The sequence below is a fragment of the Spinacia oleracea genome, chromosome 2 (assembly GCF_020520425.1).
Source record: "Spinacia oleracea cultivar Varoflay chromosome 2, BTI_SOV_V1, whole genome shotgun sequence".
Taxonomy (NCBI): domain Eukaryota; kingdom Viridiplantae; phylum Streptophyta; class Magnoliopsida; order Caryophyllales; family Amaranthaceae; genus Spinacia; species Spinacia oleracea.
Genome location: NC_079488.1, coordinates 4,936,055 through 4,947,802, shown reverse-complemented (window position 1 = coordinate 4,947,802; position 11,748 = coordinate 4,936,055). Strand labels below are relative to the sequence as shown.

The following is an 11,748-nucleotide window of genomic DNA, read 5'->3' as shown; positions in this document are numbered from 1 at the left end:
TTTGAACACCCTGTAGCACATGTTCATACACAAAATGGTCTAGCTGAGTCATTAATTAAATATCTAGAGCCATCTACAGGGGGTCTATTTAAGGCTTGATTTTCAGACTGTGATTTTAATGAGTCGGTCTTCCCAACATTAGGGGGAGAAAATAAACAGCTGGAGAAGGAAATCAGTTGGAATGAATTATCATTGTCTCATCTTGATCCTCGTACTAAACAATGTGAATTAGAAGTACAAAAGATAATTCATTTACAAAGCTTAGCAAATCAATTGCCAGACGCATTTACTAACCCAAATAGAGTGACCAAGTCACATATACCAGTTGTAAATGCTCCAATTAAAATTGATGTCCCAACAGGACAATATCAAACTCCTAGTGAGTCTACAGCACGCCTGAAGCGTGGTAGACCTATTGGTTCCAAAGATAAGAATCCTCGTAAAAGAAAAGGAGCGACGATTGATAATGGCCAGAACGAGGAACCAAAGATTTTTGAAGCATCTCCAGAAGAGACTTTAGACATGACGAATGAAGAAATTCAGGTACCTGATAATGAAGAGATCTCAACTAATTATGTCATATCTGTTAGGTTATGATACATATAAAGCATATATATTTCATGCGGAAAAACCATAAAGCCAGGAATCCAAATTAATTGCCACATAACAATTAGCATAATTAAGGATGCATACATTTGTAGCGTGCCCTCCCTAGATGCTCCCGAACCGAACAAGAACAAGTTTAGGATTCCAAGTGTAGTCCCTCCGTAGATAGTCCACAGCACGTTCGGATCCGCCTTAGATTTAATTAACTAGAATTGCACCTAAAGTTTTAAGTTATTCGAATATAATTTGTGGCAAATTAACGTTAGTTTTAATCCTTAAAACTATGTGAATACTTGAATTGGAGTGATTATAAATTGTGAATGCCATCACCTATTTATAGGGTTGGAATAATGGAATTAGAAGTCTACTAGGTTTCAATTAATCTAATCCTATTAGAATTAGACATTAATTAAAACTAATAAGTTTATTGTTTAATTAAACAACTAACTCTAGTAACTTTAGGAAATTAATCTTTAATCTAATCCTAATTGCTTAAGGATTCGATGCATGCACGAACTTCAACACACACACGCACGCACAGCCCACGAGGGGCGCTGGCCATGCGCGCGCGCGGAGAAGCTCGGCCCACAGCGCTGCAGCCCACGAGTGGGCGTGCCAGCCTGCTGGCTTCACTTGGGCCTGGCCTTGCGCTTGTTGGCTGGGCCTTGCGATTGCTGGCGGGCTGCGCCTTGCTGCCTTGCTGCGCGCATGGGCTTGCTAGGCGCAGGCCTGGCTTCGTGTTGGGCCTTTGCATCTAGCAAGCTCGTCCGATGTTTATTTCGTACGACGCGCTTCCGATTAATTTTCCGATTCCGGAATTCATTTGCGATTCGAACAATATTTAATATTTCCGATTCCGGAATTAATTTCCGATTCCAATAATATTTCTTGAATCTGACAATATTTCCGTTTCCGGCAATATTTCCGATTCCGGCAATATTTCCATTTCCGATAATATTTTCCGATACGTACCATGTTTCCGTTTCCGGCAACATCTACGACTTGGATAATATTTATATTTCCGATACGATCCATATTTCCGTTTCCGGCAATATCATCGTTTTCGGAGTATTCATAATTTGCCTTTTGACGATTTCAGCTCCCACTGGAACCGAGCTCCGTCGATTCCGATTATCCATAAATGGAGTATTTAATTTCACTTACTTGATCCGTTCACGTACTATTTGTGTGACCCTACTGGTTCAGTCAAGAGTTAGTTGTGGATTAATATTATTAATTCCACTTGAACTGCAGCGGCCTCTAGCTAGGCATACAGTTCACTTGATGTCACTGAATTATTAACTTATATAATTAATTAATACTGAACCGCATTTATTAGACTTAGCATTAAATGCATACTTGGACCAAGGACATTATTTCCATCAATATCTGGAATAAAATGGAACTGAAATAAAATCGACGTCGATGAAATTTTTGCATACCAAAGTCTATTGAAGAGTGTACACAAAGTGATAATTGGCCAAAATGGAAGTAAGCAATTGAGGCAGAATTAAAATCTCTTGCAAAGAGAGAAGTATTTGGACCAGTAGTCCGTACACCTAAAGGTGTAAAACCAATTGGACATAAATGGGTCTTTGTGCGAAAGAAGAATTAAGATGGAGACATCGTGCGATACAAGGCACGTTTAGTTGCACAAGGATTCTCACAAAGACCTGGAATCAATTATTAAGAAACATACTCTCATGTGGTGGACGCAACTACTTTCAGGTTCCTTATCAGTCTGGCAATTAGAGAAGGACTTGATTTACGTTTAATGGATGTAGTCACAACCTACTTATATGGGCCACTGGACAATGAAATTTATATGAAAGTCCCAGAAGGATATAAACTGCCAGAAGCATCAAATTCTAGTTCTCGAGAACATTACTGCATAAAATTAAATAGATATCTTTATGAATTGAAACAACCAGGGCGTATGTGGTATAATCGCCTAAGTGAGTACTTGTTAAAGGAAGGGTATAAGAATGACCCCATCAGTTCATGCATTTTTATAAAGAGATTTGGAGCAGGATTCGTAATAATTGCAGTGTACGTTGATGATTTAAACATTGTTGGGACTCCAAGAAGAGATATCACATACCGTGGAATATTTGAAGAAAGAATTTTAGATGAAAGATCTTGGAAAGACAAAATTTTGCTTAGGGCTACAAATTGAGCACCTAAAGAATGGAATCCTTGTGCATCAAACAACATACACAGAAAAGGTACTGAAAAGATTCTCTTTGGATCAAGCACATCCGGTGAGTAGCCCAAGGTTGTAAGATCACTAGATGTGGATAAAGACCCATTTCGCCCTCGAGAAAATGATGAAGAAATCCTTGGTCTTGAAGTACCATACTTAAGTGCAATAGGGGCATTGATGTACCTTCCTAATCATACGAGACCTGATATATCATTTACAGTAAATTTGTTAGCAAGGTTTAGCTCATGTCCAACTCGAAGACATTGGAATGGGATAATACATGTACTTCGTTACCTCCAAGGAACCAAAGATATGAGATTATTCTTTTCTAACCAGTCCAAAGAAGACTTAATTGGCTTTGCAGATGCAGGGTATTTGTCTGATCCCCATAATGCTCGATCACAAACAGGATATGTGTTCACATGTGGTGGTACTGCCATTTCTTGACGTTCCATGAAGCAAACTATTGCAACTACTTCTTCTAACCATGCAGAAATTTTAGCTATCCGTGAAGCTAGTCGTGAATGTGTATGGTTAAGGTCTGTAATTCAACATATACGAGAAGACTGTGGCATATCCATAGGGAAAGAAGCTCCAACGGTTATGTATGAGGATAATGCAGCATGCATTGCACAGCTCAAGGATGGATATATCAATGGTGATAGAACAAAGCACATTTTACCAAAATTCTTCTTCACCCATGACCTGAAGAAGAATGGTGATGTACAGGTTCTGCATATTCGTTCAAGTGAAAATTTGGCAGACCTATTTACCAAGGCGCTTCCAACTGCTACTTTCAAGAAATTAGTTTACCAGATTGGATTGCGTCGTCTCAAAGATCTCAAGTTATGTAATCATGAGGGGAAGTAGATGCGCGGTGCACTCTTTTTCCCTTAACCATGGTTTTTTCCCACTGGGTTTTCCTGGTAAGGTTTTTAATGAGGTAGCATCGTTCGCGCATTAGGAAATATTTTATTTTAAAAGAGAAATTTTATTTTTGTATAATGGACATCAAAGGGGGAGTGTTATGAAATATAATATGGATGCCCATTATACCCCGTCAATATTTCCGGAATATTCTAGGGTTTAGTAAAACCCTAACTGTTGTATCCTATATATATCCGGTACTATATGAAATAAGACACACAATATTATTCTCTCTCTTATCTCTCCTGTTTATTCGCAACAAATAATTCATTATTATACGGAATTTAATATTGCAATTGTATACATTATTTTTTAAAATTTAATTACAAAAATGCCATTGAGATGGTTTTTAGGCTAATCAGGAGGATTGTGGCAAAGTGACATAAACCCTAAACCCCAAGACGCTCTTAAATCCTACAATCACAAAAAACCCAATTCCAATTTGCAGACACCTCCTCTTCTTCTCACTCTCTCTCCTCCATAACAGCGGAAGCCATTGTTAAACCTTGAAGAACATCTACGACAATGGTTCGAAGTGTAAAAAAAAGCAAGAAAGCTAAAAAGAGCAACAACAAGGTTAATAATCTCCCACCCCCTTTGTTGAAAAATCTATTGATTTTAGCTTATTGGGTTTTGATTACTCTTCTGTTTTCTTCTTAGGGTTCGAAAAATGACGATTCATCTTCATCAGGAGCAGCTTCTTCGATGCCGGCGGCACGAGTATGGCAACCAGGTGTGGATGCTATGGGCGAAGATGAAGAGCTTCAGTGTGACCCTTCTGCTTACAATTCTTATCACGCTTTTCATATGGGATGGCCTTGTTTAAGGTTTTCTCCTTTTCCCTGATTTTAATTTTAGTTCTAATTGAAGAAATTGATTTGGGAAATGAAAACTTCGAAATTTTGTAAGTTTTGTTTTCTTGTTGCATTTGACATTGCTATTGTTGTAATTTGTATCGGTGTTCATGTTGTTAATTATTCATGAAAATTGATTTCACTGATTTGGGAGCTCAAAATCCTGAGCATGTTTAGTTGGCTGGGCTTTTATTCTCATTGATTAGTTCTAGTTGAAGAAATTGAGTTGGGAAATGAAAATTTCGAATTTTGTAAGTTTTGTTTTGTGTTCTTGCTGCATTTGACATTGCTATTGTTGTAATTCGTATTGGTGTTTATGTTGTATTCATGAAAATTCATTTCACTGATTTGGGAGCTGAAAATCCTGAGCATGTTTAGTTGGCTGTGCTTTTATCGTCATTGATTCATTTCGCTTATTTGGGAGCTGGAAATTCTAAAATGACATAGCGGAAGAATGTTGAGACACCGCATTAAGCAAGAAACTGATGTTGATTTCTAAAACCATGTTGCCGGTCAAAGTCGTCCACTAAACCGGAACAGAGGGAGTAAGTTGTTTTCAATTAACAAGGTTCTCCTACATCTTGATGATTAGTTGGTCTTCTGATCTACTTTCTGCTTTGCAGTAATTTAGGAACTTCTTTCGAGCATGTTTAGTTGGCTGTGCTTTTATTCTCATTGATTGAGCTTCTTTTCTTGTGTTGCTGAGGTCTTTGTACTTGTTTTTAAAACGGCAAGGCTTTCATTGTTCTTTTTGTTATTAATTTTGCAGTTTTGATATTGTTCGTGATTCTCTAGGATTACTTCGAACTGAGTTTCCTCATACTGTCTATGTTGTCGCCGGAACTCAGGTGAGATCCCTCAAATGTTTTTAATGGTCATCAGTTACTTAACATAACTTGTGTGTTAATTTACATGGTTAAGTCAAGAATCCTTCTTGTTTAATGCAATCAATTTTGTTGACCTCATCACACTACATTGAATTTGAAGTTCTAGGATCTAGAGAGTTCCATTTTTCCACTTCAAGTAAGGTGTGTGACGTGTATCTAGAGTACAATGCAATGTTTTCATCACTGCAAGAGACAAAAAATCTGTCTAGTTGTATGGACTCCAGCAAAACTGAAAGTGAGGCTTAGTTCACTATTTGTGTGACTTTAGTGCGAGGATGTCATTTTCTTTTCTAGTTAAAGGAATGTCAGAAGGGAATTGGGAGAATCAGCGTGTGCTTGGTTTTTATTGGCATTACATGAATGACAATTCCTCTAAAATGACATAGCGGAAGAATGTTGAGACACCACGTTAAGCAAGGAACTGATGTTGATTTCTAAAACCTTGTTGCCGGTCAAAGCCGTCCAGTAAACCGGAACAGACGGAGTAAGTTGTTTTCAATTTTGTTGTGAGACTAGGAGTGGATTAACAAGGTTCTGCTAGAACTTGATGTTTAGTTGGTCTTCTGATGTATTTTCTGCTTTGCAGTAATTAAGGAAATTCTTTCGAGCTCCCCCCCCCCCCCCCCCCCCCCCAAAAAAAAATCAACTTCGCAACCTCACTAAAATCTGTTGGTGCCTACTGTGACCTTTCTAGTTTGAATCATCTTGTTTGTATTCAAGCTTGCAGATCGTCAATTTTTCACTATAAAGATGGTTATTCTTTTTCTTTCTTTTGCAGGCGAACAAACCATCATTGAATACTATTGAAATATTGAAGGTGTCAAACATTTCTGGGAAAAGGCGTGAGTTAGTACCTAAGAATGGCTCAGATGATGATAGTGATAGTGATAGTGATGAAGATGATAATGAGGATGGTCATGGATCAGGAGCACCTATAATGCAGGCAAGTATTCATTTGCATTTCAGTTTCATCCCCTAGGTCTAGTTTTTTTGAAATGTATATGGTGGAAGAGCTGGTGACCGCATGTGTTATCTATGAGCCATTGCATTCATGAATCTATCAGATTTTACTGAATTGTTTTGTATATGTTGCAGGTGCGCAAGGTAGCTCATCAAGGATGCATTAACCGAATTCGTTGCATGCCACAAAAAGAAAGTGCCCATATTTGTGCCACTTGGGGAGATACAGGTTACGTGCAGGTTAGTGTTCAATGAATTCAATTAGTATTCAATCTTGCCTACGTATATTGGAATTGAGCTATCTTACTGGAGCTTTGAGCTTTTTTAAGACTTCTTATGCACTACAATCATGTAAACTTGTATGCTGGTGTACTGAGATGTACGTCCATGATCATCTTTGATTCCTTTTCTTGAGTCTTTGTATTAATAGCCTATAACTTGTCTACAGGTTTGGGACTTTAGCTCTCATCTCAATATCTTAGCTGAATCAGAAACAGATAGCAGTCGAGGTGGAACTTCTGTGTCTAATCAGGCCCCATTGAGTATGTTCAGACACAAAGATGAAGGCTATGCCATGGATTGGAGTCCCCTAAAGCCTGGAAGACTCCTATCTGGTGAGATAATGACGTTCATGTGAATTTAGTTCTCTTATTGATGGATCGTTGAGGATTTGTTGCTGAATCGAGTAAAATTTTGCCATATGTTGTTGATTTATGTATAGGTGATTGTCAAAATTCTATTTATTTGTGGGAACCTGAATCTGGAAAATGGAATGTTGATAAGAATCCATTTGTTGGACATACTGCTAGTGTGGAAGATCTGCAGGTACTCCTTTGTTTATTTAAGCTTGGTTCTTTTGTAAGTAATAGTATATTCAAGAACTTTGATTTTTCTGTTGGTATTATGAGCAAATTGAAATGGATTTCTTTAGTTATTTTGCTCATTCGTATTATGATGTGTTTCCGTACAGTGGAGTCCTTCAGAAGCCGAAGTATTTGCTTCTGCCTCTGTTGATAAGACCATTGCTATTTGGGATCTTCGTTTGGGGAAATCTCCTGCAATCTCCTTTAAGGCCCATGATGCGGACGTAAATGTAATCTCGTGGAACAGGTTAACCAAATCTCTAATCTCTCTGTTTTTCACCTTATTACGGTATTTTTCTCCACTCCCTCATGTATTGACTGGTTTGACACTTCTTGCTATCAGGTTAGCAAGCTTTTCGCTTGCATCAGGTAGCGACGATGGGTCATTCTCCATTCATGATCTTAGAAAGATCGACAAGGTACACAGTCTTGTATCTGATACACGAATTTGACTTCAAATTTTCTTCTTTAAACACCTGGAACTAGATTCTTGTTTTTTTTGTCCATAGGATTGACTTAATTGCTTCTCTTAGTTATTTAGGATTCTGGCTTGAAATTCTGTTTTGCACAGAGGAAGCTTTAGAACTGTTAAATCTCACATTAAATGATGCTCAGTTCTGTATCATGTCTTTTGAGTTGGAGCATATTGCGAATAACACTAGCATCCAATGTAGGCATTTAGTTAAGAACTTTGCAAAGTTTAAAGGCTGATCGAACATTATAGGTCACACAGTGAACAATTGTGTATGCAGTGAGCTGGAATTTTAGAGAGACGGTGATATGGAATGCTTTAAAAAAGTAGCTTAATGTGTGTCTTTTCTGAAACTGTTCACATTTATTTGTTGCAGTACCCAATTGGGAATGCTAGAATGCCCAATGAAAGCAAACCTTGACGTGTTAACTGGCTGGCCATTTAGTGTGTTACTTATGTGATAGAGAACAATCATTATTTTAACAATGTTAGGGGCTTGTTGGCAAATGTCTATCAGTCAGTATTTGGTCTTTTGTTTCTTAATGTAGTCATACAGAAAAAAGAAAAGATGTTTGGTAAATGAAGTTGGTTCTAAGAGCTTCTCTTACAGATGATTTATCGAACATCTTAAACTACCAAACAGACTATACAATTAGTCAAACATTAACAGCTATTCAAACAAGCCAAGTGAACCAACTAACAGCCAAATAAGGTCTATATTTTTGTGTAAAGATACAATTTGCATTGAAGAGCACAGCTAGATATGCCAAATTATTGTTTAGAGGGCTCGTGATTCTTATTTCAAACTGGTTTAGAATAAGCTAAATCCTCCCTTTCATGGTTAAGAAAAGAGGAGAACTTGTTAGTGCTGATCGTTGTCCAGGTCCGGCTTAAAAGTGTCTGCTGTGAAGCTAAGCATCTAGCTAGCCACTTTTTGAGCTGAAGAATTGGCCGAATGGTTTGACTGATGACTAAAATGGTATTAAAAGTCTAAGGGTTCCGGGCCCACCTCCCATTGATGGCCCGGCCAATTGAATCTGGCTGGGCTGACTTGACGAGTTAGTCATTTTTCCCCTTTCAATTGTGCCTTGTTTTGTCTGTTGGCTATCATAATTGTATTTGAAAAATATTGAGATGAGATCGTACTCCGATTAGCACGTTGGCTTTGAAGCAGCTGCGGTATAAATCGGAATTCGAACAAGGAGGGACCGTGCTAGGTAACCCTGCGGTACTAATAGTGGGAGAGAAACAGTAAAATATTTTGATTGGAGGATACTGGAAGAGAGAAATAATAAAATATGATAAATGTAGAAGTGTTACATTTAAAAAAACGGCCGAATAAGGCAAGTGATGCATTCAAGAAAAAACCGGAGGGAGTAATACTTCGAAGCTCTTTCCTCTTGTTAGGTGACCTAGTTTAGCGTGTCCTTTTCTTTTTAGGAGAATGTTTGACTTGTGTTTGCCCATTCCTATATCTCTTGGTGGATCCCATTACAACCTTTAGTTCATAGTAAAATGGATCGTTTGCAACATTTATGTTCATCCTATTGTTCATATAAGGAGTGTACTCCATAATCGACACTGTTCCGACTTGTTAATGGGTCAACTCCTTTCTATTGCTATAAACAGGAGACGGAAATAAAACAGAACCAAAGCTGGTTGATATGTAACCAATTTTGTGCAATGTCAAATTAAAACCTTCCATTATTCGGTTATAAAATATGGAGTATGGAGCTTTTACATTGAGCTAATACCAATGGCATTTTACTTATGTAGGCTTTTACATTTATATGTTTATGGCAACACAGTACTGTTTTTCTCCGTGGGAATGATTTTCTAATGTACTTCCTCCATTCCTTTTTAGTTGACAAAATTTGACTTATGACACTATATATAATCTATTTTGATTATCAACTGTGATTTATACTTAGAAAAAATAGTCATGTATGGTTTTGTTATATCGTCTCATTGTATAGATTTATAATATAAACTTTTTATAATTTTTACCATTGATAATTAAAGATATAAATAATTGAAATATGGAATTGGTAAACTTGACAAAATAAACGTGTCAACTAAAAAGAATGGAGGAATTAGTTCGGTAAAGACTGGAGAGGGCTTTCTATCCAAACACTTAATTTTTTTTATCCATTTCTTGACAGGAAGAAGAACGTTTGGCGGCACATTTTACTTACCATAAACACCCCATCACTTCCATTGAATGGAGCCCCCATGAGGATTCTACACTGGCAGTTACTTCAGCCGACCATCAGCTGACGTAAGAATAACTTGATAAGTTGTGATATGCTATGCTGTTTTTGCTTAGTATTTATTTAATACTCTTTTTTTTCTCTCAATTCCAGAATTTGGGATCTTGCACTAGAAAGAGATGAAGAAGAAGAGGCTGAATTTAGAACTGAAATAGAAGACAGAGTGAATGCTCCTGAAGAATTGCCTCCACAGCTTTTATTCGTTCATCAGGTATGTCACTGATGGTATCAGTAGTCCTGAGTAGACCTGATCAAACTGCGGGCCGGGCCGGGCCACCTTAAAAATTCTGCCCATTAGGTCAAACTCTGGGCCAAATTTCTGTCCAAAATGCAGCTATTTTGGGTCAAACTGACGGGCTTTTCGGACCCGTGTATGTCACTTTTTAGTTTTCCAAAACCCACACAATTTGTTTTTTAAAAACGGGCCTTAAAATTCTGCCAAAACCCGCTATTTCCGGGCTGGGTCAGCGGACCGGGCTCGTGATGATCAGGTCCAGTCCCGAGTCGATTCACTTGATTGTCTTTCGTGCTAACTGTTTTCCATGCCAATTGTGTTTTCAGGGCCAGAAGGACTTGAAGGAGCTACATTGGCATTCCCAAATCCCGGGGATGATCCTATCAACGGCTGGCGATGGCTTTAACGTCTTAATGCCTACAAATGTCGAAAGCAACCTTCCAGCAAGCGGTGCTTGAAACATGGATGTTGCTACGTATTGGTCTTCCTCTGCATTGCCGCGGTGTCTAAAATGTTGTGAATTTGACACATTTGAGTTGAGAGTGTAGCAAATTAGCAAATTTTGTATGTTCCTTATTTTTACTGGTTTATTTCAGTTTTTTTCACCTCATGGTGGTGGAACGGGCTAGCGGGTTTGGTTCGCTGCTGTGTAAATTATTGTTTGCTGTAGACTGTAGCGAATAATAAATATGTTACTGGTTATTTTGTTTTATTTTATTGAAAAGATATTTTCTATGGAAAGAAGTAGAGCTGGAAGCGGATTGGGTCGGGTTGGGTTGGGTTGGTTTGAGGTCAACCCGTTTCAAAGTAGTTGCATGGTACATTACTCCGTAGGACTGTTATCCCTTCATCCTTGGAATGTATGCTTTCTTTGTCTATTAAGTGTCCCAAACTGTTCCTACATCGGTTACCCAGTAAGTCAGTTACCCGGAAAATAATTAAACATGGCCATGCCAAAGCTAAAACATACGGAGTACACCAATTACATTTTGGTTCAGTCGTGGTTGAGCCTGAACTTCGTAGGGAGGACCCTCCGTGTTCGATCCCCCGCAACAACAATTGGGAGGGGACTAGAACCTATTCACCCAAAATTCACCCCGGATTCGGATTAACCCTAAAAGTGAACCGGGTCGTAACACCAAAAAAAATTATAATTACGGAGTACAATTATCTACCCTCGTAATTAGACCACTTAAACGTGCACCTCGCAACAGGGAACAACAATTTGTTGTAGTGCTTATAGAGATCAACAATAGGCAGCAAATATAATAATGTTTTTTTCTTTTATATTGGAAATAAATTACTGTCTCTTTTTGTTCTTTAAGTTTTCCCTTTTGGTGTTCCAAAATATTTTTTATATTTCCTTTTATATTATTACATAAATGCTTTAATATTCTATCAAAATTTGTGTCCAATTATTATTTTAACCAATCAAATTCACTGGGTCATTTAATCTTTCACACTTTTCCAT

General features: G+C 37.9%; 1 protein-coding gene across 1 annotated transcript; it reads left to right on the top strand.

Annotated features, from left to right (window-relative positions):
- Positions 1-4,124: 4,124 nt before the first annotated feature.
- Positions 4,125-11,021, top strand: LOC110776808 (protein HEAT STRESS TOLERANT DWD 1). Its single transcript, XM_021981370.2, has 12 exons — positions 4,125-4,312; positions 4,397-4,563; positions 5,360-5,438; positions 6,256-6,420; positions 6,573-6,677; positions 6,886-7,051; positions 7,159-7,262; positions 7,408-7,547; positions 7,644-7,719; positions 9,935-10,050; positions 10,136-10,253; positions 10,604-11,021. Exons 1-12 carry the CDS (start codon positions 4,262-4,264, stop codon positions 10,733-10,735), a joined length of 1,419 nt encoding a protein of 472 aa, XP_021837062.1. The 5' UTR covers positions 4,125-4,261; the 3' UTR covers positions 10,736-11,021.
- The last annotated feature ends 727 nt before the right edge of the window (positions 11,022-11,748 follow it).

What these genes read in the sequence shown, in the direction of transcription:
- LOC110776808 (XM_021981370.2), top strand. Translation starts at nt 4,262, where the DNA reads ATGGTTCGAAGTGTAAAAAAAAGCAAGAAAGCTAAAAAGAGCAACAAC. An exon ending in GCCTGGAAGACTCCTATCTG is followed by an intron (nt 7,052 to 7,158) that starts GTGAGATAATGA and finishes ATTTATGTATAG; the next exon opens with GTGATTGTCAAAATTCTATT. An exon ending in ATCTTAGAAAGATCGACAAG is followed by an intron (nt 7,720 to 9,934) that starts GTACACAGTCTT and finishes ATTTCTTGACAG; the next exon opens with GAAGAAGAACGTTTGGCGGC.